Source organism: Anas acuta, chromosome 28, assembly GCF_963932015.1.
Source record: "Anas acuta chromosome 28, bAnaAcu1.1, whole genome shotgun sequence".
Taxonomy (NCBI): Eukaryota; Metazoa; Chordata; class Aves; order Anseriformes; family Anatidae; genus Anas; species Anas acuta.
This window is the reverse complement of record NC_089006.1, coordinates 1,151,883-1,176,556: the sequence shown is the minus strand read 5'-3', so window position 1 is coordinate 1,176,556 and position 24,674 is coordinate 1,151,883. Positions and strand designations below refer to the sequence as shown.

The 24,674-nt window shown below is 66.1% G+C and overlaps 6 protein-coding genes across 6 annotated transcripts; 4 read left to right on the top strand and 2 right to left on the bottom strand.

Moving 5' to 3' along the window:
• Window positions 1–238: 238 nt before the first annotated feature.
• On the top strand, window positions 239–3,769 carry ANKRD34A (ankyrin repeat domain 34A). The gene is made up of 2 exons (XM_068662956.1): window positions 239–607; window positions 1,466–3,769. Exon 2 carries the CDS (start codon window positions 1,656–1,658, stop codon window positions 3,024–3,026), a length of 1,371 nt encoding a protein of 456 aa, XP_068519057.1. The 5' UTR covers window positions 239–607; window positions 1,466–1,655; the 3' UTR covers window positions 3,027–3,769.
• Window positions 3,770–5,704: 1,935 nt separating this feature from the next.
• On the top strand, window positions 5,705–7,347 carry LOC137845417 (gonadotropin-releasing hormone II receptor-like). The gene is made up of 3 exons (XM_068662578.1): window positions 5,705–6,220; window positions 6,329–6,533; window positions 6,767–7,347. Exons 1-3 carry the CDS (start codon window positions 5,732–5,734, stop codon window positions 7,345–7,347), a joined length of 1,275 nt encoding a protein of 424 aa, XP_068518679.1. The 5' UTR covers window positions 5,705–5,731.
• Window positions 7,348–7,818: 471 nt separating this feature from the next.
• RBM8A (RNA binding motif protein 8A) lies at window positions 7,819–10,511 on the bottom strand. The gene is made up of 6 exons (XM_068663069.1): window positions 10,375–10,511; window positions 9,427–9,486; window positions 9,213–9,290; window positions 8,827–8,963; window positions 8,574–8,710; window positions 7,819–8,329 (listed from the first exon to the last, which is right to left on the bottom strand). Exons 1-6 carry the CDS (start codon window positions 10,439–10,441, stop codon window positions 8,284–8,286), a joined length of 525 nt encoding a protein of 174 aa, XP_068519170.1. The 5' UTR covers window positions 10,442–10,511; the 3' UTR covers window positions 7,819–8,283.
• Window positions 10,512–11,663: 1,152 nt separating this feature from the next.
• Window positions 11,664–15,677, bottom strand: LIX1L (limb and CNS expressed 1 like). Its single transcript, XM_068662949.1, has 6 exons — window positions 15,365–15,677; window positions 14,199–14,362; window positions 13,647–13,787; window positions 13,055–13,150; window positions 12,692–12,769; window positions 11,664–12,592 (listed from the first exon to the last, which is right to left on the bottom strand). Exons 1-6 carry the CDS (start codon window positions 15,618–15,620, stop codon window positions 12,350–12,352), a joined length of 978 nt encoding a protein of 325 aa, XP_068519050.1. The 5' UTR covers window positions 15,621–15,677; the 3' UTR covers window positions 11,664–12,349.
• Window positions 15,678–16,207: 530 nt separating this feature from the next.
• PEX11B (peroxisomal biogenesis factor 11 beta) lies at window positions 16,208–19,813 on the top strand. Its single transcript, XM_068662933.1, has 4 exons — window positions 16,208–16,336; window positions 16,882–16,997; window positions 17,086–17,287; window positions 18,196–19,813. The coding sequence occupies exons 1-4, from the start codon at window positions 16,281–16,283 to the stop codon at window positions 18,569–18,571; spliced, it is 750 nt and encodes a 249-aa protein (XP_068519034.1). The 5' UTR covers window positions 16,208–16,280; the 3' UTR covers window positions 18,572–19,813.
• An 815-nt stretch (window positions 19,814–20,628) lies between these two features.
• Window positions 20,629–24,387, top strand: LOC137845496 (toll-like receptor 2). The gene is given in 3 exon segments (XM_068662717.1): window positions 20,629–20,851; window positions 21,647–23,213; window positions 23,216–24,387. Coding segments are annotated over 2 exon segments (2,574 nt in total). The 5' UTR covers window positions 20,629–20,851; window positions 21,647–21,670; the 3' UTR covers window positions 24,247–24,387.
• Window positions 24,388–24,674: the final 287 nt, after the last annotated feature.

Genomic DNA, 24,674 nt, shown 5'->3' with positions numbered 1-24,674 from the left:
TGCCCCACAGCCCCGGGGCACCTCAACCCCACAGCACTGCTGCACCCAGCCCTGCTCACCCACATCCCCGTGCCCACCACCCCATATCCCCACCCTACAACCCCCCAGCCCCCAACCCACCCCCTGCTGCCCCCCAACCTCCCACCCCACAGCCCCCAGCCCCCCAGCCCCACACCCCACAGCCCTTCATCACTCTCCCCCATGACCCCGCTGCCCCCCAGCCCCAAACCCCACTGCCTCGTGCCCCCCAACCCCAAAACGTCGGCCCCCATCGCCCCTTTCCCGTCGCACCCCCGCGCCGCTGGGGCGCAGCGGGTTCGGCGCTGGCTCCGCCGCCGCCGGGTGATTCATCCCCAAGCAGCCCTCCCCGCGCCAGGAGCTGCCAAAAATAGGGCTGCGGGGAGAGCTGATGGGGTGGGGGGGGGGGGTGTATGGGGTGTGTGGGGGGGGATAAACCCTCCAAATAACCCCCCCAGCCTCCTTCCCCCTCGCTAAACCCGCGGCCGGCCGGGATGGCGGCCACCGGGAGACGGCTCCGGTGCCTCCATCGCCCCCACCCCGGGGACCCCCCCACGGCGCTGGGGGGGGCCACGCTCCGGTTACCACGGTAACAGAGAAAGGCAGGGATGGAGGGATGGGGAGGGGGCTTTTATTTTTTTTTTTGGGGGGGGTGGGAAGGGGTCTCCCCCCCTCTCCCCCCCCCCAAAATGGCTGGGATTGTGCAGCCCCTAAGCACCAGGCCTGGGCTCGGCGTCTTGTTGGGGGGGGGCCGCGGCAGCCAGGCTTGAAAATGTTGGGGGGGGGGGAAAATAAAGGGGGGGGGGATGGTTTTTGGGTTTCTTCCCCATTTTCCTGGCTGGCCAGAGAGCTGAGGATGAGCTGCAGTAACCATGGGAACCGGGCAGGCAAGGGGATGCGGGAAGGGGGGGCGCACGGGCAAGGGATTGGGGGGTACAGGGAGGGGATGGGGGGGGATTGGGGGTGCGGGGAGGGGATTGGGGGGGATTAAGGGGATGGGGGCGATTGGGGGTACGGGGAGGGGATGGGGGGGTTGGACAGGGCTGGAGGGGGGCACGGGGGGATACGGAGCACAAGGAGGGGGGTGCAGGAAGGGGGACGGGGGATTTGGGGGCTATGGGGCTGCAGGTGGGGGCCTGGGGGGGGGGGTAGAGGGGAAGGGAAGGAGGGGGGAGGAAGGGGGCCCTGGGGATTTGGGGCTGGGGGCACCGCGCGGGGGGGCGGGCACAGCCCCAAGGCGACGGCACCGGGGGCAGCGCGTGGACCCTCTGTGGACCCCACCAGTGCCCCCCCCAAAGCCTGAGCAGCCCCACGGCCCTGGGGGGGGGATCACGGGAGGGGGGCATCACCCACAGCAGCTGGGGAAACTGAGGCAGGGAGCCGGGGAGGGACCGGGGGGGCTCCCACGTGCGGCGCTCAACGCACCCCCCCTCCTGTCCCCCCCCAGGGCCACGCCACGTCCCGGCCCCGCGTCCCCCTGACGCCCTGCGAACGCCTCACCCCGCGTCCCCCCACCCCGAGCGAGCGATGCTCCAGGACCACCCCGACCCCGCCGCGTCCCCCCTGCCCTGAGCGGGCGATGCGGCTCCGGGCTCCTCGGCACCGCCGCGCGCCGTCCCGGTGGCCTTGAGCGTGCCATGCCCAGCCCCGTGCGGCGCCCCCCGGGGCCCGCGGCGCCCCCCGGTTTGGCCATGCTGCCCGCGGACGGCTCGGCCCTGCTGCGAGCCGTGGCCCAGGGTAAATTTCGTCTCACCCGGCTGCTGCTGGAAGGGGGAGCCTACATCAACGAGGGCAACGCCGCCGGGCAGACGCCGCTGATGGCCGCGTGCCGGGCGCGTTACGCCGACCCCATGGAACAGCCCCGAATGGTTCGGTACCTCCTGGAGAACGGCGCCGACCCCAACATCCCCGACAAAACGGGCAAGACGGCCTTGATGCACGCCTGCGCCGAGCGCGCCGGGGCCGCCGTGGCCGCCGTGCTGCTGGCCCACGGCGCCGACCCCAGCGCCCGCGATTACGCCGGTGCCTCCGCTCTGGTTTACGCCATCAACCGGGGCGACCGGGAGACGCTGCAGGCGCTGCTGGACGCCTGCAAGGCGCAGGGCAAGGAGGTGATCATCATCACCAGCGACACCTCGCCCTCGGGCACCAAAACCACGCGGCAGTACCTCAACTCGCCCCCCTCGCCGGGGCTGGAGGAGAAGCGCTCGCCGGCGCTCTGCATGTCCCCCTCCGACATCGAGGTGCGCACGGCGGCCTCGCCGGCGGGCAGCGAGAAGGAGGAGGAGCGCGACGTCTTCCGCTTCCCACCGCCGCCACCGCCGGTTGCCGCCACCGCCGCCACCGTGCCGGAGCCCCCCCGCGCCCGGGGCCGGCCGCTCAAACGCCTCAACTCGGAGCCCTGGGGGTTGGTGGCCCCGGGGGTGGAGGCGGCGCGGGTCCCCCCGGAGCGTTTGGCACCGGGGTTGGAGGGGCTGAGCCTCGGCACGCGGCCCCGGCGTCACAGCGTCGAGGGCAGGGAGGCCGCGGGGTTGGCGGGGGCGGCTTGGGCCGAGCGGGTGCCCCCGGCTTGCCCCCAGCCCCTGGCGCGGCGCAACACGGCCCCCGAAGCAGCGCGGGTCAAAGCGGGGCGCCGCGAGCCCCCCGACCCCGAGGGTTGCCCCTGGCCCCCTTCGCCACCCCCCTCGCCGGGGCGCGGGCGGCGCTGCGCGGCCTCGGCCATGCCGCTGCCGACCCCCGAGTCCCCCCCCGGTGCCCGGCGCCGCGCTCCCGGTTTGTTGGAGCGCCGCGGCTCCGGCACCCTCCTGCTGGAGCCCCTGGCTTCGGGGCGCGCCGGTTTCTTGCCCCCCCTGCACGCCGGCCCGCACCCCCCCGGCCCCCGAGGGCTCCCGGTTCCCGGTTCGCCCAAGGGGCGCCGCAAGCTGCTGCGCCGCCACTCGATGCAGACGGAGGAGATGCGGCTCCTGGCCAACTTCCAGAGCGCCCTCAGCCTGGAGCCGGGCACCTAAGGGGCCCCACGGCCCCCCCGGAGCCATGCCCGCAGCGTCCCCTTCCCCTGCCCACATGTGACAGCCCGGAGGGGGTCCCAGTCCCATTCCCGGTCCCGGTCCTGGTCCCGGCTGCCGTGGGGACACCCCATGAAGGGACCCTGCTCGTGGGCTGCCGGCCTCTCGCCGTGGTGGCCGTGAGCCTGCCGGGGCAGCGGAGACCCCCCCATGGCACCGGCACCCGTGGGGGGCTCCCCGGGCTGGCTGCTGGCAACGTTCACTCTGAAGCCTACTGACGGCTGCGGGGGGGACCCCAAAAAACTCTTCCCTTGCTGCCGCTGGCAGAACCTTTGCACGTTCAGCAGGAGCTGGCACCCCCCCGGCTCCCCCGCATCTTCATCTTCATCTTCATCCCGCTCCTTCCTCTCCCCCCCCCCCAGCACCGCTTCTCCCCTTGGATCTCCACGGCAGCATCCAACAACCGGACCCCACCTCCTGCTTCCCCCCCCCCCTTTTTAGGTCCAGCATTTTTTGGGGGGGGTCCCCGCTGGCCACACGCTGCTCGGGGCCGGGCGCGCTGAGCAATAACGGCCACGGGACGCCCGTGCCCCAGGACAGCCCCTTCCCCTGGGGGGGGGTCTCCCCCCTGGTTTTTGGCCACGGGGACGCCCCCTGCGTGCTGGGGGGGGGTCCCAGGGGGGAGCGGGGATGGGGATGGGGCCACGCTGTCAGCACCCCCATGAATAAAGGCCTGGCACGGCTCAGCCCGGGTGTGATTTTTTGGGGTCGGGGGGGGGGATGGGGTTGGTTGGGGTTCACCCTGAGCCCCCCAGGGGGCACCCGGCCCCTGCCCAGAGGTGCCCTCCTAAGGGGGCTGCGGGGGGCGGGGGGGTGGGGGGGCAGCAGAAGGGGTGTTGGGGTGCCTGGGTGCCCAATTCCTGCACCTCTGGGTGCCCGCACCCCTGGGCAGGGGCTGTGTAAGGACCCTCAGGGGGATGTTTGGGGTGTGGGGGGGGTTCCCTGCCCCTATAAACACGAGGGGTTGCTGCCCCCCCCCCAGACCCCCATGGGGTCACGGCAGCCCCACGGGTGGGCTCGGCTCAGCTCCAGCCGCGACGGTGCCAGGGGGAGGCAGGGGTCAGCCGGGACCCCCAGCGGGGACCCCAACCCCAGGGGGGATTTGGGGTGGGGGTGCAGCCCCCCCCCCCAGGGCTGTGTGGGGGTGTGAGGAGCCCGCGGCCTCCCGGTGAGGCTGAGGTTGGGGCTGAGGCCGGCCCTGCCCGCAGCGGGAGGCTGGGCTGAGCCGGGCGCTGGCGGCACCGGGGCTGCGGCAGCACTGCAGAGCGGTACCGCAGCGGGGTGGGCTGGGGGCGATGCCGGGGCTATGGGGACAGCACCACGGGGCACTACTGGGGCTACTGGGATGCTGCTGGGGCTACTGGGACACGGCTGGGGCTCTGGAGGCACTGCTGAGGCTGGGGACATCACCATGGGGCACTTCTGGAGCTCTGGGGACACTGCTGGGGCTGGGGGGACACTGCCACGGGGAACTGCTGGGGCTCTGGGGACAGTACCACGGGATACTACTGGAGCTATTGGGATGCTGCTGGGGCTACTGGGACACTGCTGGGGCTGGGGGGGCACTTCTGGGGCTGAGGATGTCACCACGGGGTACTGCTGGAGCTCTGGGGACACTGCTGGGGCTCTGGAGGCACTGCTGGGGCTGGGGACATCACCATGGGGCACTGCTGGAGCTACTGGGATGCTGCTGGGGCTGGGGACACTGCTGGGGCTCTGGGGACACTGCTGAGTCTGGGGGGACACTGCTGGGGCTGGGGACATCATCACAGGGCGCTGCTGGGGCTATTGGGGACACTTCTGGGACTCTGAGGACACTGCTGGGGGGCTGGAGGCACTGCTGAGGCTGGGGACATCACCATGGGGCACCGATGGAGCTCTGGGGACACTGCTGGGGGGCTCTGGGGACACCGTCATGGGGCACTTCTGGGGCTCTGGGGACACTGCCGGGGCTGGGGGGACACTGCTGGGGCTGGGGGGGCACCGTCATGGGTCACTGCTGGGGGCAGAGCTGGCAGCGGGGTGGGTGACAGCACCCTGGGGACACTGCTGGGGACCCAGGGACAGACGGACCCGAGGGGGAGCAGCACTGGGGGGAGGCTGGGGGGGGGCTGCACCCTGGGGGTGTGGGACAGGGGTGGCAGCAGCCACAGCCCCCCCCCCCCTGCTGTTGGGACCCCCTGCCCTGCCCCGGGGTGACCAGGGGGGTTCCCCCACCCCCTGCAGGGTCCCCGCGGTGGCCGAGGAGGAGGAGGAGGAAGGAGGACGAAGGACGCCCACTGAGAGGAGGTGATGCCAGCGGGCTGGGGGCCCCCCCCCACCCTGCTGCACCCGGAGGGCTCCTTGGGGTGAGCTGCAGCACCCCTGGGTGCCCCCAGAGCCCGTGGGTGCCCGGCTCCTTTATGCACCCGCACCCCCAGGTCCTGGGTGGGCTCCGTCACTCGGGGTCCCCCCGGGGGCTGAGCCCCGACGCAGCTCGAGGCAGCGGAACAGGAGCCCCCCAAGGAGCCCCCCAAGGAGCCCCCCCAGGAGCCCTGAGGATGCTCAGCACCCCCCCACCCCCCCCCCCACACCACCACTCCCCCCCCATCCCGGGGGGCTCATCCCCAGCGCGGCCCCCACCTCCCACCCCCATCCCAGCCCCCGGCATGAACGCCACGGGGGGCAACCGGAGCTGCGGGGAGGGGGGCAGTGAGGAGCCCCCCCCTCTGCCCACCTTCTCCACCGCCGCCAAGGTGCGGGTGGCTCTCACCTGCCTCCTCTTCCTCTCCTCGGCTTGCTGCAACGGGGCCGTGCTTTGGGCGGCCGCCCGAGCCCCCCGCCGGCGCCCCCCACCCCGGGTCCGTTTGCTGATGGCCAACCTGGCGGCCGCCGACCTGTTGGTGACGGTGGTGGTGATGCCCTTGGACGCCGCCTGGAACGCCACGGTGCAGTGGTACGGGGGCGAGGCGGCGTGCCGGGGGCTGATGTTCCTCAAGCTGGCCGCCATGTACGCCTCGGCCTTCGTCACCGTCGTCATCGCCCTGGACCGCCACGCCGCCATCGTCACCCCCTTGGCCGTGGGGGGAGCCGAGAGGAGGAACAAGGCGCTGCTGGGCGCCGCCTGGGGGCTCAGCGCCCTGCTGGCTTTGCCGCAGGTGGGCGAGGATTTTGGGGGCAGCGAGGATGAGGAGGATGAGGATGAGGGTGAGGGAGGAAGGCTGCTGACGGCCCCGTGTCCCCCCCCCCCCTGATCCTACCCGCAGGCCTTCGTCTTCCACACGGTGAGCCGCTCGCGGCCGCGGCGCTTCGTGCAGTGCGCCACCGTGGGCAGCTTCGGGGCGCACTGGCAGGAGACGCTCTACAACATGTTCACCTTCGCCTGCCTCTTCCTGCTGCCGCTGCTCGTCATGGTGCTCTGCTACGGCCGCATCCTCGCCGCCATCTCGGGCAGGATGAAGGAGGCCGGCGGTGAGCGCGGGGGCTCCGCCACCACCTTTTTTTTCCCTCTTTTTATTCCCTTTTCCATTTTCTCCTCGGTATCACCCCGTCCTTTCTCCTCCTCGTTCATCTTCCCATCACCTTCCCATCTTCAGCATCCCCAAACCCTCCGTCCCTTCAGCTCCTCCCCATCTCCCCAACCATTAATTAACCCTAAAAATCGCCCCCCCTCCTTTTTTTGGCTCTTTTTTTCCTCCCCGCAGCCTCCTCCCGGGATTTCCAGCTCCGGCGCTCCTACAACAACATCCCCCGGGCTCGGATGCGCACGCTGCGCATGTCCATCGCCATCGTGCTGACCTTCATCGTCTGCTGGACCCCCTACTACCTGCTGGGCCTCTGGTACTGGTTCTCCCCGGAGATGTTGACCCGCCAGAAGGTGCCGCCGGCCCTCAGCCACATCCTCTTCCTCTTCGGCCTCTTCAACACCTGCCTGGACCCGCTGGTTTACGGGCTCTTCACCGTGCATTTCCGCAGGGAGCTGCGGCGCGCCTGCCGCTGCGGCCGCCGGCGGCAGGAGCAGGACGGGGGGGAGGCGGCGCTCACCACCGGCTCCTTCCGAGGCTCCACCGCGGCCGGGAGGGCCGGGAGCAGTTTGGGGGGGGCCGGGAGCAGTTTGGGGGGGGCCGGGAGCAGTTTGGGGGGCGCCGGGAGCAGTTTGGGGGGGGCCGGGAGCAGTTTGGGGGGCGCCGGGAGCAGTTTGGGGGGCACCGAGAGCCACGAGCTGGGGGCGCTGGGTCGGAGGTGCGAGCTGTGCCGCCGGCGGACGGTGGAGAGCTTCATGTGAGGGGTGGCACCGGCGATAACCTCGGGGTCTTTTCTCAGCGGGGGCTTTTTTCAGGTCTGGGGGGGCTCCACGGGTATTTTTTCCCCTCGTGGGGTGGGGTGGGGACGGCGCGGGCGCCCCCCCGGTTGGGTTTTCCGTCCAGCCCCGCGGCGGCCGAGGGGGGAGCAGCACTGAGGGGTTGGGACAGGGGTGTGAGGAGCGCCAAAAGAAAGAGTTCTGGGGCAGAAATTCCTTCCAGGAGCTCCTTGGGGGGGTAAAATAATAAAACCCGACGTGTACACAGCCAAAAACGCGGGGAGGAGGCAACGGCAACGGAGCAAAGGTACACGGGGAGCGAAATAAAGCGAATTTTTCCCCAAATGCTTGCACAAGAACCCAGCTTGCTCCGCCGGCGGCGACGCCTTGATGCCATCAGCGGATTTTGGGCAAAGGAAACCTCAGCGAGGAGGCGAGGAAAGGAAACGGCTCAGCCACAGCTTCCGAGGATGTTTAATTAAGAACAATTAACGAGAGAATCGTACGGAAAAGAGGAGTCGCTCCAAAGGCCGCGAGCGAACGGAGCCGGCAGGGGCAGGAACCCCCTTCGGGAGGTTTCAGGAACGTTCATCGGGGGATTAGAAAATTTCTCTCCCAAAAAAGAGCGGCCCGGACGCTCGGGCTTCCCGAAATGAAACAACCGAGAATTGTTAATAAAAAAAAAAAAAGAAAAAAAAGACAAAAAAAAAAACACACAAAAAAAACCCTCGTGGGTTTGGTAAGAAACTGAGCACCGGGGGGCTGCGGCCACCACAAAACGTGTGGAGGAAACCCCCCGGGGAGCTGCTCGGGGCACCGGGCGGCCCCGCCTCAAACACCCGGTCCCAAACCCCCCCCCCCGCCCCTCCCACAGCCTCCCAGTTCCCTCCCAGTAAGACGCTGGGCGGCGACTGGGATCCATCACCGGCGCCTCCTGTCCGGGCTCCTGCTCCGTCGGCGGCCGCCCCTGGAAGAGAGGCGAAGGCTCAGGGCCCCTCTCAGCCCTGGGGGGGGATTTATTTTGCCCCCCCCATGAGAAGAATCTGCCCCCAGGGACCTGATTCCCTCCCCCCAATGTCCCGGGGGTCTTCGCCCACCTCCTGGGGCTCCCCCCCAGCAGCACAACTGAGCCCAGTGAAACTTCACCGGGGTGGGGAGGAATTTTTGGGGAAAAAAAAACCGGTTTTGGTCCCGCCACGGAGCCCCCTCACCTTCTTTTTCCTTTGGGGGGGCCCCTGACGAAGCACCAGTCCACGCTGATGGGCTGCCCCATCAGCTCCTGCCCGTTCAGCCCCTCCATGGCCGCCTGCGCCTCCTTGTAGGTCTCGTACTCCACCAGGGTGTAGCCCTGCGGGCGGGGGGGGAGCCCAAAATTGAGGGTGGGGGGGGAAATCAAATCCCCCTCCCCCCCAAAATTGATTGGGGGGGGGTTAGGGAAGGGGGAGGAGGCGTGGCGGCGCCTACCTTCAGGTACCCCGTGCGCCTGTCGAGGTTGAGGTGGATGTTTTTGATCTCCCCGTACTCGGCGAATTTGTCGTGGATGTCCTCCTCCGTCGCCTCCTCGTGGACGCCCGTGACGAAGAGGATCCAGCCCTCAACCGCTGCACCGGGGGGGGAAAAAAAAATTACCGGGGGTGGGGGGCACATCCCAATGAAAAAAATACCAAAAAAATCCAGCTGGGAAGCCCTGAGGGGATGGGAACGGGGAGAACGGGGATGGGAGTGGGGTTTTGGGCAACGCTGGGGGCGTGAGGTGAAGCCCAGCAGGGTGGGGAAGGGCTCCAAGCCCCCCCGAGCCCCCCCCGAGCCCCCCCCAAGCCCCCCCCGAGCCCCCCAGTCCCGGTACTCACACCTCTGTGGGCCCGGCTCGTCGCCGTCCTGCTCCACGCTGTCGTAGTCCTCGCGCACGCGGGCCCGGGAGCCCTCCTCTGGGGAAAAGGAGAGAAAAAAAAATAATTGGGGAGCGCTGCGCCAGCACCGAACGCACCAAAAAGCCTTGAAACAGCCCCAAAATTGAGGCTGGGGGGGGAGGGAAGGGGAAAGTGGGAGGCTGCTGGGGCTCACCTGAGCCGAAGCCGCGTCCCTTGCGCTTCTTGGCCTTCTCCTTCAGCTTGTGGATGCTCTCTGCGGGGACAGGGGGGGTGAGGGACGGGGCTGTCACCGCGGGACCGGGGGGGGGACAATGGGGAGGGGGGGACACGGGGGAAGTGGTTGAGGCGTTGGGGGGTGGGACCGGGAGTGGGAGCAGGATTGAGACTGGGATCAGGAGCGGGATCGGGATCAGGATTGGGACTGGGATCGGGATCAGGACTGGACTGGGATCAGGACTGGGACCAGGTCCAGGATCAGGACCAGGATCAGGGCCAGGGACCGGGAACACGACCAGGTCTGGGACCGGGACTGGGACTGGGATCAGGATCAGGATCAGGACCAGGACCGCAACCAGGATCAGGACTGGGACCAGGTCCAGGATCAGGGCCAGGAACCGGGATTAGGATTGAGACCAGGTCCAGGACCAGGACTAGGACTGGGACCAGGATCAGGACTGGGACCAGGACCGGGACCGCAACCAGGATCGGTACCGGGATCAGATCTGGGACCAGGTCCGGGACCAGGATCAGGGCCAGGACCGGGACAGGGACCGGGATCAGGATCAGGATCGGGACTGGGACCAGGTCTGGGACCGGGACCGGGATTAGGATTGAGACCAGATCCAGGACCGGGATCTGGACCGGGACCAGGACCGGGACCGGGACCGGGACCAGGATCAGGGCCGGGATCAGGACTGGGCCCAGGATCGGGATCAGGACCGGGACCGGTCCCAGGCCCGGCAGCAGCGGCCGAGCCCCGCGGGGCCGAAACCGGGACCCGGAGAGCCCCGAGCAGGCCCCGAACGGGCCCCACCACCACAGCCCGGGCCGGGTGGCGCCCCCCAGACCCCCCCCCCACCGCCCCCGGCCGGCCCCGAGGGGAGGCAGCAGCGGGCGGGGCCCTGCCCCGAGCCGCCCCCACCGTCGCCATCCTCGTCCATGGCGAAGTCCTCCCCGCCCGCCTCATGCAGGTCCAGCACGTCCGCCATCTTGCCGCCTTCCGCCCCGCCGCCGCCGCCGCCGCGGTGCACGACGGGAAGAGCGCCGGAAGCGGAGCTCCGGAGCGCCGCGGCCGCAGGGCGCCGCCATGTTGGGGAGGGCACCGCCATGTTGGGAGGGGTGGCGCCATCTTGGGGAGGGCGCCGCCATGTTGGGGAGGGCACTGCCATGTTGGAATGGGTGTCGCCATCTTGGGAAGGGCGCCGCCATGTTGGGGAGGGCACTTCCATCTTGCGGGGGGAGGCGCCATCTTGGGGAGGTCGGCGCGGGTCGTCCCGCCCCGGCCGCCATGTTGGGAGGGTCAGGGACTGTCCCCCCCATTTTGGGGCCGTTACCCCTAAACCCGGGAGGGGGGGGCAGAGGGTGGCACCCCCCCGCTGCCCCAAATCCCCCCCCAGCGCCCCCAAAATGTCACCTCTGACCCCTCCCCTGCCCCCCCAACTGGCCTGGGGACGCGATGGTGGCCCCCCAACCCTCACGGCCCCCCCCAGGAGGGGATAAAGCCAAACTCTTTTTGGGTTGATTTCCCCCAGAAACAGGGCTCCCGCGAGCACGCCGCAGCCACGTCCGCACCGCTGGCCCTCGGCCCACCCGCAGCAGGTTGGGGCCTGCCCAAAATGCTGAAAAAAAGGGGAAAAAACAGCAAAATGGGGGGCAGGGGGAGACGGCTGCTGCAGGACGGGCCTGGCAGGACACAAAGGGGGCCCCAGAGGGGAAAAAAGAGGTAAAAAGGACAAAAATAAGACAAAAATAAAACAGGCGAGGGCCAGGCCTGGCTGCAGCCCCAGGGCTGCAGCCCGGAAAGCGTTTTCGCAGGCGGAAGAAAAGCTGGAATTAAAGAAAAAAGCTGGAATTGAAGAAAAAAGCTGGAACTTAACAAAAAAAGCTGGACTTAAATGAGGACAAATGTGGCTTTAGCGAGGAAAACCCCAAAAAAAAAAGAGGCTGGGGTCAACTGCGCGGCTGTGTCCTCACCCAAAAAGGCTGGGCAAAAACCCTAAAACCCCATGAAAATCCCCCAAAACCCTGTGACAAACCCCAAAACCCCATGAAAAAAACCCAAAACCCCATGAAAAAAAACACCCAAATCCCGTTAAAAATCCCCCAAATCCCATGAAAAACCCCCCAAATCCCTCTGGGGGTCCCGTGGAGGTGCCAAGGGCTTAAATCCCAAACCCCGCGCCCGGACAAAAACCACCCCAAAATCTCCCGGCCGCTTTAGGGTCACGTTTATGGACGCGTTACACATCGGCGGTGCTGCGTGAAGAGGCTGCGTATAAAAAAATATCTATATAAAAAAACCCCAAAAAGGGGCCGCTTAGGGCGAGAATACAAAACTGGGGGGGGGGGACCTAGAGTGGCGTTGGGACGGTCCCGAGGGGCTTCGTGCCTTTTTTTTGGGGGGAAAAAAGCAGAGAAAGGGCAAAGCTGTAGTGAGAAGCTCCCGGTTCTCGGTTTTCCTTCCTCCTCCTCTTCCTCCTCACGCCTGGCTGGCCCCAAAACCCCACAAAAATCCCTTTTGGGTTGAGACGGAGGGAAAAAGGGGAAAAAAAAAAGGCAAAAAACCAGCTTCGCGGAGCAGGAGCCTCGCGGAGGCAGCGCCGCGGCCGTACCGCCAGGAAGGGTTAAGTGTTAGTGTTACAAAAACTGCTGCTTTTAGATAAAAAATTTAAAAAAATACATAAAAATAAAAAAAAGGGGGGGCGGGAGGAGCTCGGCGATTTAGGATCAGGCCCGGAAGCGAGCGCCGAAAAGCCCCAAAACCTTCAGGGCGCCGTTTTGGCTCCGTTTCCCCGCAAAATGTGCAAAAGGGGACGAGATTTCGGGTGCCCTAGGGGTGCCCTATGGGTGCCCCTATGGGCTCTGTGGGTTTTTTGGGGGCGTTTTTGGGGTGGGCCCTAACAGCCGGGGGGGTGCGCGCCCCCCAGTTGCCCGGCGGCCAGCATGAGGATGTCTTTTTTCTCCTTGTGGAAGCGCAGCTCCTTGCCGGCCAGCCGGGCTTCCTCCAGCTCCCTCTCGGTAGCCGCCAGCTCCCGGGAAAGGGCCCCGGGGTTGCCCTGCTCCCGGTTCACCCAGTCCGTGGCCATCTGGTTGCGGATGTCGTCGTCCAGGGCGCGGTGCGAGTAGTGGGCCAGCACCTCCTGGGGGGGGGGGAAAAAGTGATAAAAAGATGATAAAAGGGGGGAAATTGCAAAAAAAAAATAGGATCGAAAGGGGTTTTGGGGCGGGGGAGCGCTCACCTGGCGGGAGCACTGCCGCTCCCGCATGGCCTTCAGGCTGCCGTTCCAGTGAAGCAGCTGGAAAACCGTCATCAGCTCCTGTAGGGGGGAAAAGGGGGGAAATTTTGGGATTTGGGGAGCCCCTCGAGGCTCCACAAGACCCCCCTGAACGCCACATTTCCTAAATTTATTATTTTAGTGATTAAAATCCACGAAACGGGGAGATTGAGGCGGCGCCGACAGGAATTAAAAAGCAATTCAAATTTTTGGGGTCTCGACGGCGCGGCTCAGAGCCAAACCCACGCGCGGACCCCAAAAATTTCCCCCCCTAGAGGATGAACCTGACCCCCCTCCCCCCAAAACGCGAAATGGGGTGGGAGGTACCTGGAACTCCAGCATGGATTTCCCCTTGTTGGACTCCAGCATGAAGCGGAAGGCGCCGATCCCGGTGTTGGGGTTGTCAGCCTCCTCACGGTTGCCCTGCATTGGGGGGAAATTTTGGCACGGGGGCTGCTCCCCAAAATCCCCCCCCCCCCCCCCCACATCCCCTTCCCTCGATAAAAACACCCGGAGGAGCACAAGGCCACGCGGGGGGGACAAAAAAAATTAAAACCTTAAAACCCAGGACCCCAAACAGAAGCGGAGGGCTCCCAGCTGCAAAAAAAAAATGGGATAAAATTGGGCCAGGGGAGTTTTAGGGTGGATATTAGGAAAAAATTCTTTACCAAAAGGGTTGGGTCTTTAAAAAAAGACTTAAAAAAAAGTTTTTAAAAGACGTTTTAAAGTTTAAAAAGTTTTTTAAAAGATGCAGAGCTCAGGGATATGGTTTAGTGGGGACTGTTGGCGTTAGGTCAGAGGTTGGACCCGATGATTTTGAGGTCTCTTCCGACCTAGAAATTCTGGGATTTTGGGGTTTTGGGAAAAGGGGAAGTTTCCCGGCACGATTTGAGGTTTCCCTCCCCAGCCCGAAGCTCACGTTGAAGGAGGCCAGCGCCTCGGAGACGCTCTTCTCGATGAACTCGTCGGTGATGCGGCGCGAGGGGTGCTCGTTGAACACCGAGTTCATCAGCGCGATCTTGGCGGCGCTCCGCCGCGCCTCGGCTTTGGTGGGGCAGAACTGGGGGGGGGAGAGAAGAGAAAAAACGGGGTTAAAACCCCCGGGATCCTCCTCCTCTCGCTGTTTTTTTTTTTTTGGAGATTTCAAACCAGACTTGCCCAGAAAGGGGCCGCACACCAGGCGCTGCGGCGTTTCCTTGATTGTTTTGGTGTATTTTAAAGAGATTTAGGATCAAAACCGGAGATGTTTGAGGAATTATGGCTCCACCCTATAAACGCATCCCCCTGCCCAGCCCCATGAAGGACGACTGAATATCAAAATTAATCTAAAAGTTGTCATTATTTGTTTTTTCCTCCCAAAACACCACCTTGTACAGCTCAGCGCTGCACAGCTCCAAGCCTGTCACACGCAGGGAACGCGGCGCAGTGAGAGAAGCGCCGTTTCCAGGCAAATTTCCCCCAAAAACCCTACCTGGAAGCTGCCGAAGCAGCTGCCCCCCGGCAGCGTGACGTAGCAGACGTAGGGGGGGCTGCTGGAGGGCACCATCTCGTAGACCACCAGCGCCCCGTTCCTCAGCTCGGCCCCCCGCGACTGCTTCATCTGCCAGAACTCCTGCAGCGCCTCCACCACGTTCACTGCGGGGGCAACAACGGGGACGGGGGGGGGAAAAGAGGAAAAAAAATGGGTTAAAAACTTCAATATATGCTAATAATTCACCTCCAGCTCCTTCCTTCATCAATAATTTGGCAGGGGGGTGCAGAAACCCCCCCCAGCACCCCCCCTCCGAACCTTTTTCACCTCAGCAGACGTTTCCAAGCTGTGTTTTGTGTTTTTTTTTTGGTTAAGCACACCAAAATATGCGGTTTTCAACTGAAAACTGCCCCAAAATCCCTAGGGATAACACCGAGGGATGAGCAGAAGCCCCACGCAGTCCGGTCCCTGTCCCACTGAGGGGCACAAAAATCCCCCCCGGGGGGATTCGGAGACCAAACCCCATCCAGGGGCGGGTTCAGAGCCCACAGTGACCAAAACGGGCGGTTTTCAACCCAATATTTCAGCCCCCTCCTCTTGTTAACTCCCCGTCCTGGTGCCAAAGTGATGCTGAGAGCAGAATTTGGTCCTGTGCCCACCGCACAGCCTGCGGGTGAGCTCCAAAAAGCCCCCAAATCACCCCAAAAATGGGGAGGGGGGGGGGGAAAAGGGGTCAGGAATTGAGGGGGGGATCCCAAGGACCCCAAAAGGACCACAGGGTAGGGGAAAAAGGGGAAGGGGAGGGTAAAATAGAGGGGGGGCTTCTCAGGGATGCTGTGGGGATGGAAAATAAGGGGGGGGTCTGAAGAGGCCCCGCATGAGGGGAAAATATGGGGAGGGGGTCTCAGGGAATGGCTGAAAGGGCAAAAATCGGGGAGTTGGGGGTAAAAAATGGGGGGGAGGGTCCCAAAGACCCCTGGGGAGATCTAAAAATTGGGGGGGGGGCGTAAAGAGCTTGGGGGGGGGCAGAAAATGGGGGGTGAGGGGGGAAGAATAAGAGGGGGGCTTCTCAGGGACCCCCGGGGGGGCAAAAACCGGGGAGTGAGGGGCAAAAAACAGGGAGGGGGCTTCCCAAAGACCCCCGGGGGGGGGCTTCTCCCACTCACCGCGGCCGTAGCCCTGCGTGTGCTTGGCGAAGCTCCGCACCACCGCCTCCACCGCCTCCCTCAGCACGGCGGGGGGCCCGGCACCGGGCTGGGGGGGGGGCTGCGACAGCGCGGCGGGACCCTGCAGCCCCAAAGCTGGGGGCAGCGGAGGGGGAGGAGGCGGAGGAGGCCCCGCCGAGGCTCCGGCGAGCCCGGCCCGCAGGGAGCGGAGCGTCCCCACCCCCGGCTGCAGCCGCTGCGCCCGCACCGACTCCATGGCGGCCGCCACCGCCTCCTTCTTCTCCTCACGGGGCCCCCGCTGTCACTCAGCGCCGCGCCGGCCAATGGGAGAGCGGATCGCCTCAGGGAGGGGGCGGGAGGAAAGCGGTGGGTGGCCAATGGGGGAGCGGATCGCCTCAGGGAGGGGGCGGGAGGAAAGCGGTGGGTGGCCAATGGGGGAGCGGATCGCCTCAGGGAGGGGGCGGGAGGAAAGCGGTGGGCGGCCAATGGGAGGGGAGAGGAGGAAGGGGGGAAGGTGGGGCAAAGAGGGGGTGGGGCAATGAAGGGAGAGCCAATCAGGGGAGCGCTGGAGGGGTTGACCAATCACAAGTGAGGGAGGAAGGGGAACGGACCAATCGCAGCGCAGGGAGGGCGGTGAGCGATGGGGAGGGAGCGAATCAAACGCGGAGCGCCGAGGAGGGGGCGGGGACTCAACCCTAACAACCTAACGGAGCGGGGGGAAAGGGGGCGGGGCAGCGAGAAATCGACCAATGGCCGTGCCTTACGGCGGGGCGGGGGCGGGGCCCTCCACAACGAGCCAATCACAGCTTCTGTTTTCACCCGGCGATCAACCAATAGGGGCGGACCCTTCTTTTTTGTCCCTCGGCGGCTCCCGTCGCTTTCCCGGAAGTGGCGGCGGCGGCGGCGGGGCGCGGCCATGGAGCCCTGGGTGCGCTTCAGCGCCCAGAGCCAGGCCCGGGAGCGGCTCCTCAGGTGCGGGGCCCTCGGGGGGGGGGGAGGGGGCGGGGGAAGGGGTCCGGGACCCCTCGAGCTCAGCCCCGGGGGCTCCTCGAGGTGGTCCCGGGGCCCCTCAGGGTGGCCCCAGGCCCCTGACACCGCTCCTGGGCCCCCTCTTGGTGGTCCCGGGGCCTCTCACGGTGCTCCTGGGCTCCTGATGCTGGTCCTGGGCCCCCTTTTGGTGGTCCTGGGACCACTGACACCAGCCCAGAGCCCCTCATGGTGGTCCCAGGACCCCCGACACCAGCCCAGGGCCCCTCTTGGTGGTCCCTGGGCACTTCTTGGTGGTCCCGAGACCCCTGACACCAGCCCAGGTGGTCCCAGGGCCCCTTTTGGTGGTCCTGCCCCCCCTGACACCAGCCCAGAGCCCCTCACGGTGGTTCCAGGACCCCTGACACCAGCCCAGGGCCCCTCTCAGTGGTCCCAGAGCCCCTCTTGGTGGTCCTGGGCCCCCAGCCACAGATCCCGGACCCCCCCTCGGTGCTCCCAGCCCCCCCCTAACCCCCCCCCATCTCTTTCAGGGCCGCTCAGTACGGCTGCGCCCTGGCCGGGGCAGCGCTGCGGAGGAACGGGGCGAGCGCCGAGCTGCTGGCGCGGGTCCGGCAGCTGGAAGCACACCTCAGCCTGGGCCGAAAACGTGAGTTTTTGGGGGAGGGGGCTCTGGGGGCTCCGCACCCCTCATTGACCCCCCGTTTTAACCCCCGGGGGTGGGCTCCGTCCCGCAGTGCTGCGCCTGGGGGGCTCGGCCGAGGCGCTGGAGGCGGCCAAGCGAGCCATCCACCTGTCGGACGCCGTGCTGCGCTTCTGCCTCACCCTCAGCCACCTCAACAGGGCCCTCTACCTGGCCTGCGACAACGTCCTCTGGGCCGGCAAGGCGGGCTTGGCCCCCGCCGTGGATCAGGAGAAGTGGAGCCAGAGGTCCTTCAGGTGAGGGGAGAGGGCTGGGGGGCTGCCTGCCCGCCTCCCCGCGGCCTCCCCCGGGTGCCGGGATGGGATTTGAGCCCTCCCTGAGAGCCCCGGGTGAGGGTTTGTCCCCATCTCATCCTGCCCTGTGAGGATTTCTCCTGATTCAGTCCCTTCCCGCGGGGATTTCTCCCCATTTCATCCCTCCCTGCAAGGATTTCTTTCGATTTTACCCCTCCCTGCAGGGATTCCTCCCCATTTCATCCCTCCCCACGGGGATTCCTTCCCATTTCACTCCTCCCAACAAGGGTTTCTCCCCATTTCATCCTTCTCTGCGAGGATTTCTTTCGATCTGATCCCTCCCTGCAGGGATTCCTCCCCATTTTGTCCCCCTCTTCAAGGATTTCTCCCCATTTCACCCCTCCCCACGGGGATTCCTCCCCATTTCATCCTTCTCTGTGAGGATTTCTCCCAATTCAATCTCTCCCCACAAGGGTTTCTCCCCATTTTGCCCCTCCCCACGGGGATTTCTCCCCGTTTCGTCCCTCCCTACACATATTCCTCCCCATTTCACTCCTCCCCATGAGGATTCCTCCCCATTTCGTCCCTCCCCACGAATATTTCTCCCGATTCAATCCCTCCCCACAAGGGTTTCTCCCCGTTTCACCCCTCCCTGTAGGGATTCCTCCCCATTTCGTCCCTCCCTACGAGGATTTCTCCCAATTTAATCCCTCCCCACAAGGATTCCTCCCCATTCCACCCCTCCCTGCGAGCCTTCCTCCCCTCCCTGCCCCTAAAAACAGCCGGGACCAGAACCTGGGCGACACCACCCCCCTCCCACCCTCCCGGTGGGCATTTTAACAACCTCCTCCCCCTCTCCACGAACCCACGGCCGAGAACTCCTCTCTCTGTGCCCCCCCCTCACCCCGCAGGTACTATCTCTTCGCCCTGATCGTCAACCTGAGCCGGGACGCCTACGAGCTGCGGGTGCTGATGGATCGCGAGGCCAACGGGAAGAGGCTGAAAGGCTCCGAGGGGAGGCAGCAGCAGCAACGGCACCACCCCGAGGCCGGGCTCCAGCAGCTGGGGCTGAGGCTGCAGCTGGAGCTGCGGCTGCTGCTCCGCGTCCTGCGCAGCAACCCCCCCCTGCTGCTGGATTTGCTGAAAAACGCCTGCGACCTCTTCATCCCCCTGGACAAGCTGGGGCTGTACCGGAGCAGCCCGGCCTTCGTGGGGCTGTGCGGCCTCGCCTCCTCCGTCCTCTCCATCCTCACCATCCTGCACCCCTGGCTCAAGCTGAAGCCGTAGCCGATTTTGGGGGCCCCGTGGTTGGGCTCCCCGGCTCGAAACCAGCCTGGGGACGTTTTGGGGGGGCGCTGGGGCACACCACAAAGCTGCTGTGGGGCCTGGGTGTGCGGTCACCGAGGGGCAGAGCGGCTCGGGGCGGGCTGAAGGAGCTCACACGGCGCCCAAATCCCCGGGGAGCTGCTGCTGCTGCCCCCCCCCTCTGCTCCCCCAAAGGATTTCGGCTCCTCCTCGTCCACAGCAGAGCTCGCCGGGCTGCTCTGGGGGGGTTCAACACCTCCCCTCCCCTCTTCAGGGGGCTCCCCGGGGTCTCTTTTGCTGGGAAACTGTTTGCTGCTGCCCTGCAGCCGCTCGGGGGGGGTTTCTCCAGACTTTGGGGGGGTTAAACCTGAGGGTGGGGTGTCCCCGGTGCCCCCCCGGGGCCCGTTTTGACATCGGATTTTCCTTTTAAGCAGCCTCGGCCCTAAAGGGTTGCACGGGGGGAGTCAGAAGGACCCGGGGTGAGTGCGGGGTGCTGGCGGCGGATCCGAGGTGAGCCCACAGTGGGACCCCCCCAAAAAAAAAAAGAAATTTCCTCTCCTGCTCCTTTCCCGCAGCCCCAGCGGGGGAAGAAGCGGCTGCAGCGAGGAGATCTCTGCCCCGGGGGGGGTCCCTTGGCCCCTCCTGGCTTTTAGGAACACTTTTATTTGATTGAAATGCACCTGGCACCCGCTTTGCTTTTCCTGGGGGGGCTTCAGGAGCTTGGGGCAGAGCCGGGGGGGGCTGCGGATGTGTCAGGGGAGTCCCCCCCAGCCCCCCCCAGCCCGGCTTCTCCACGGGTGCTTTGTGGGGAGGGAAGAAAAATGCAGTCTGACCCCACAAATCCTGCGAGAAGCTGGGGGGGGGCAATTTCTGAGGGTGGGGGCACCAGGCTCACAGCTGGGGGGGCTGCAAACCGAGCACGCCCCCCCCCCCCCCTCGGATCCTTTGGGCTCCTGGCTGAGATTTTGGGTCCGACTCAGAGGAAGAGAGCGAAACAATCGTGGGGGTGGAAGGGGCCCAGCACCCTCCTGACCCCCCCGGGAGCGACGTTTCCACCTGCAGAGGTTTGGATGAAGCAGGGGGGGGGCCTGCAGGACCCCCCCCTCCCCGCTGCGTGCATCCTGCCCTGGAAGCAGCCCCCCCATGCCCCCCCCCAGGTCCCTTTGTGGAGCTGCTCATTAAACCCAGCTGCCGAGCCCCGTCGGGTTCTGGGATTTTTTTTTATCCATTTTTTATTTTTTTGGCTGCTTTTTGGCTCCGTTCTGCTTTCGGATGAGTTTTGTCAGCGCTCAGCTCGGCGTGGGGGGGGGGGGGGTCCTGGCCGTGCCCCCAGCCTCACAGAAAGGTTTGGGGGAGCCCCGTGGGTTTTGGGGGGCTGCAGAGCTCGGGGGGGGGGCAGCAGCTCCAGGGTCTCGCCTGGTGCCTCAAATTGGGGTGCTGGGGGGCACGGGGGGGGTCCTCAACCCCTGGGGGGGGGTCCCAAGGTGGAGAGGATTGGGGTCACCTCTGCCCCCCCCCCCAGCAAGGTGTGGGCTGGGGGGGCACAGGGGGGAGTGGGGGGGTGCAGGTGGCTGCTGGGGGGGGGCACCACGGTGCTGTCAGACCCCACCCGGGGTTGTTTTGGGGGAATTTTCTCAAATTTGGGGCTTGGGTAAAGGGTGAACGTCCCCAGGAGGGGTCACGGGGGGGGGAAAAAAGCAGAAGAAAATCCCGATTGTGCAACGGGAGGTCCCGTGAGTCCTGGGGGGGGGGGTGAAAAGGGTGGGGGGTGGGAGAAAACAGCTCGTGTGAGCAGGGCTGGGGTTAACAGCGTTGGGGAGAAAAAGTCGTGGTTTTGGTTAAAAACCATAAAAACCAGCCAACAGGAGGGGTTGCGCTCCCGGGGGGGGGGGGGGCTGGGGGAGGGACGGAGCAGGTGGCGGGGCTGGACTGGGAATACTGGGCTGAACTGGGGGTGCCAGCCCCATAAAACCTGGACTTGGGGGGGAGGCCGTGTATGGGGTTTTTATTTTATTTTGTGTTTTTTTTTTTTGGGGGGGGGGGGGGGGGTTGATCGGTTCTCCCGGCCTCCCGAGGGCGGGGAAGCGGCGCTGGGCTTGGCTTCGGGAACTCGGAAGGGGAGGGTGCTGGGTGCTGGGTGTTGGGTGCTGGCCCCCCCCCACCCCCAGCTCCTTGCCCACCTTTAACCATGGGGCCGTGCCCCCCCCCGGCCCCCCCCAGCTCCCCACCGAGCGCTGCCAACCCCGGAGGCCGCCGGAGCAGGTAGGAAAAGGCCGGAATCCCGCACGTGGGACAGCACAGGGTGGGGGCGAGTTGGGTTTTTGGGGGATTTGACCCCAAAAAATCCCCCCCAGGATCCTGCCCCCCCCCGGGGGGGGACGTACCTGGCAGCGTCTCGGTGTTTTCGCTGCCCTCGTTGGGGTTGTTCCGCTCGGGGCAGGGACAGGACGATTTCCCATCTGGTTTTCTCCTCCAGTTTCCTGTTGTTTTTTCACCCCCCCCCGGTAATAAAATGCCAGAACTCTGGCTGGAAGCGCTGCCAGGGAGCACGAGTTTTTGTCTGTGCGAAAACTTCTTATTTGGGGTTTTATTAAAAAAAAAAAAAGTCCCCAAAGCAGAGCGGGGGCTGAAAGCTGCGCCCTGGGGGGCTGCCCGGGGGGGCAGGGCTCAGCGGGGCCCCCCCATGCACCTGGAAGTGCCCCCTCCCAGCCAAAGGGGGGGTCCCCAAATCCCTCGGGATCCAGTCCCTGGTCCTATGGGGTCAGATCGCCCAGCCCTCGCTGGGATCAGGTGCGCTGCCCCCCCCCTCACCCCAATCCAGTCCCAAACGCCCCCCCCGGGATCCCGTCCCGGATCCCCTCGGACCCTTGGGACCCCACCGCTGCCCCCCCCGCCATCAACTCCCTGACCCCATTGGGATCACCGGCCCCCAGCCCTCACCCCCCCTCACCTCTGCCCTTCCCCACCCCACAGGGACTCTGCCAGCGGTGCCGACACCCACGGGGGGGTGCCCCCCGGCCCCCCACCGCTGACCCCTTTCTCCTCTCTCCCCCACAGCTCAGCCCCACGGGGCCGCCCCGGATGCCCCGTCCAGCCCCATCCCCGGCTCCCCGTGGGCCGGCTGCGGCCCCCCCGTCCCCCCCGCGATGCCGAGGGGTCCCTGGGGAGGCGATGAGGCCGTGGCCGGCCTCCGGCACCGGCGGGCTGCGCTGCGCCGTGCTGCTGGCGCTGGCGGGCACGGCGGTGCTGCTGCCTTGCCGCTTGGCCGACCGCAACCAGACCGGGCTGTGCAAGGGCTTGAGCCTGGTCCGGGTTCCCCGGGGGTTCCCCGACGGCCTCCAGAGCTTGGATTTATCCTACAACAAGCTGCGGGAGATCACGGCGGCCGATTTGGCCGGCTTGCCGCAGCTGCGCAGCCTGGACCTGGGCTACAACAACATCTCGCGCATCGCCCCCGACGCTTTCCTCTCCACCGTCCTCCTGGAGCGCCTGCGGCTCTTCAACAACTCCTTGGCCTTCATCCCGGCCCCGGCACTGCGCCCCTTGGCCAACCTGCGTTGGTTGGACATGTCCAACAACCCCTACGGCAGCGCGGCGCTGGACGGCGTTTTCGGGGAGCTGCGGCACCTGCGGGTGCTCTCCATGGGGGGCCCGCTGCTGCGCGACGTGGCCCGGGGGGATTTGGCCGCCCTGAAGGACACGGCCCTGCAGAAATTCGCCTTCAAGTCGGCCTCCAGCTTACGGAGCTACGAGGCCGGGGCTTTCTCCTGGCTCAACACCACCGAGCTGTGGTGCGACATGGCCCTGGACGGGAGCGCGGCCGCCCTGCCCGTGCTGCTGCGGGACCTGCGGGGCAAACCCTTGGAGTACCTGCGCTTCCGCAACCTCTTCGAGTTCACCTACTACCAGGGCGCCCAGGATCCCTTCTCCGGCTTGGCCGAGCTGGAGGCCACCAAACTGGTCTTCTACCGGGGCAAATTCAACGAGAACCTGCTGCGCCTGGCCCTGCTCAACGTGCAGCGGTCCCGCGTCCGCCAGCTGGAGCTGGTGGCCATCGACTTCGCCCGCTCGCCCCAGTGGAACAGCTCCGGGGTGGGCTCCGTCGCCCCCCGGCTCGACCGCCTGCTGCTGCAGGACATCAGCAACCCCGACGTGCTGCGCTACGACTGGACCTTCACCTGGCTGCGCGGCGTGGCCGCCCTCCTCATCCTCAACGTCAACTTCAACTACGTGCCCTGCGACGCCTGGGGCGAGATGCGCAGCGTGGAGCTCCTCGACATCTCCCGCAACCGCCTGGAGGACGCCTACATCTACAACCAGCGCTGCCACTACGGCGGCGTCATGCCCAAGCTGCGGGACTTGGTGCTGGCCAACAACCGGCTCCAGAGCCTGGCCGGGGTGGCCTCGCTCACCCGCACGTGGCCCCGGCTCGCCCGCCTGGACCTCAGCCACAACGCTTTGGGTGGTCTGCAGGAGACGTGCCAGTGGGGGCCCACCTTGCGCTGGCTGGCCCTGCACCACAACAGGGTGACGGCGGCCACCTTCGGGTGCCTGCCCACCACCCTGGAGTATTTGGACCTCTCGCACTCGCAGCTCGACCGCTTGGACATGGGTTACTTCGCCCGGAGCCCCGGCTGCGGGAGCTGCTGCTGAGCGGCAACAAGATCAAATTCATCCCCTCGGAGTGGAGCTGCTCCAGCCTGGAGGCGTTGGCCATCGACGGCAACTCCTTCGGCGTCATCACCCGCGGCTCCTTCCTCAACATGCCGCGCCTCGCCAACCTGACGGCCGGCAACAACCCCTACCACTGCACCTGCGACCTCTACGGCTTCTTGCGGGACACTCAGCGGCGAGGCCGGCCCCGCTTGGGCGACTGGCCCCAAAACTGGACCTGCTACCACCCCGAGGCGCTGCTGGACACCCCGGTGGCCTCCTACTCCCCGTGGCCGCTGGAGTGCGACGTGCCGGCGCTGGTGGCCGTGGCGGTGGCCAGCACGGCGGTGGCGGTGGTGGCGTTGGCGGCGTTGTGCTGGAAGCTGGAGGCGTGCTGGTACGTGCGGGCCACGTACCGGTTGCTGCGCTCCAAATACCGCTCCGGCCACGCCGGCACCGAGCGGCGTTGCCTCTACCACGCTTTCATCTCCTACAGCCGCGCCGACGCCGAGTGGGTGCGCCGGGAGCTGCTGCGGCGGCTGGAGAGCGCCGAGCCCCCCTACCGGCTCTGCATCCACGAGAGGGATTTCGTGCCGGGCCGTTGGATCATCGACAACATCGTGGAGAACATCGAGAACAGCGCCAAGGTCATCTTCGTCCTCTCCCGCAGCTTCGTGGACAGCGAGTGGTGCAATTACGAGCTTTACTTCGCCCACCAGCGGGCGGTGGGCTTGGGCTACCAGGACGTCATCCTGGTGGTCAAGGAGCCCATCGACGTGCGGGGCTTGCCGCGGAGATTCGCGCGCCTGCGGAAGATGCTGGGCTCCAGGACCTACCTGGAGTGGCCCCGCGAGCCCGGCCGCCAGCCCTTCTTCTGGATGCAGCTCCGCAGCCTCCTGGGGACCCCCGGGGGGCTCGGAGGTGGCGAGGAGGAGACGGACGTGGATGCCACCAGCACCGCCACCAGCGCCGGCACCGTTGTCACCGCCACCACCAGCACGTAGCCGTTGCGCAAGCGCCGTGTCCCACCCTGAGATGGCTCCGGAGATGGTTTTTGGGGTGTCCTCCCCCCCTTTTCGGGCACCCTGGGGGGCTGGAGCAGCCCCTGCCTCAGTTTCCCCAAGTGGGGGCAGGAGGGGAAGGGGGCGCCGAGGTCCCCAGAGGCTCGCAGGGGGGGCAGGAGATGGAGACAGCGGCCAGGAGTGGCCCCGTCCCTTGGTGTCCCCTGCACCCAGGGGGGGCCCAATCCTGCCCTTTTGGGGTGGGGGTGGAGCGGGGAGGGGGCACGGTGTCACCCCCCCTTATGGGACAAACCTGCTTGAGGATCCCTGCCCCAACAGGCAGCCCATCGCCCCCTTCTTTCCTCTCCCTTTTTTTTTTTTGGTGATTTCTCCAATTTTGCATCAATTTCTTTTTTTTTTTCCCCCCTAAC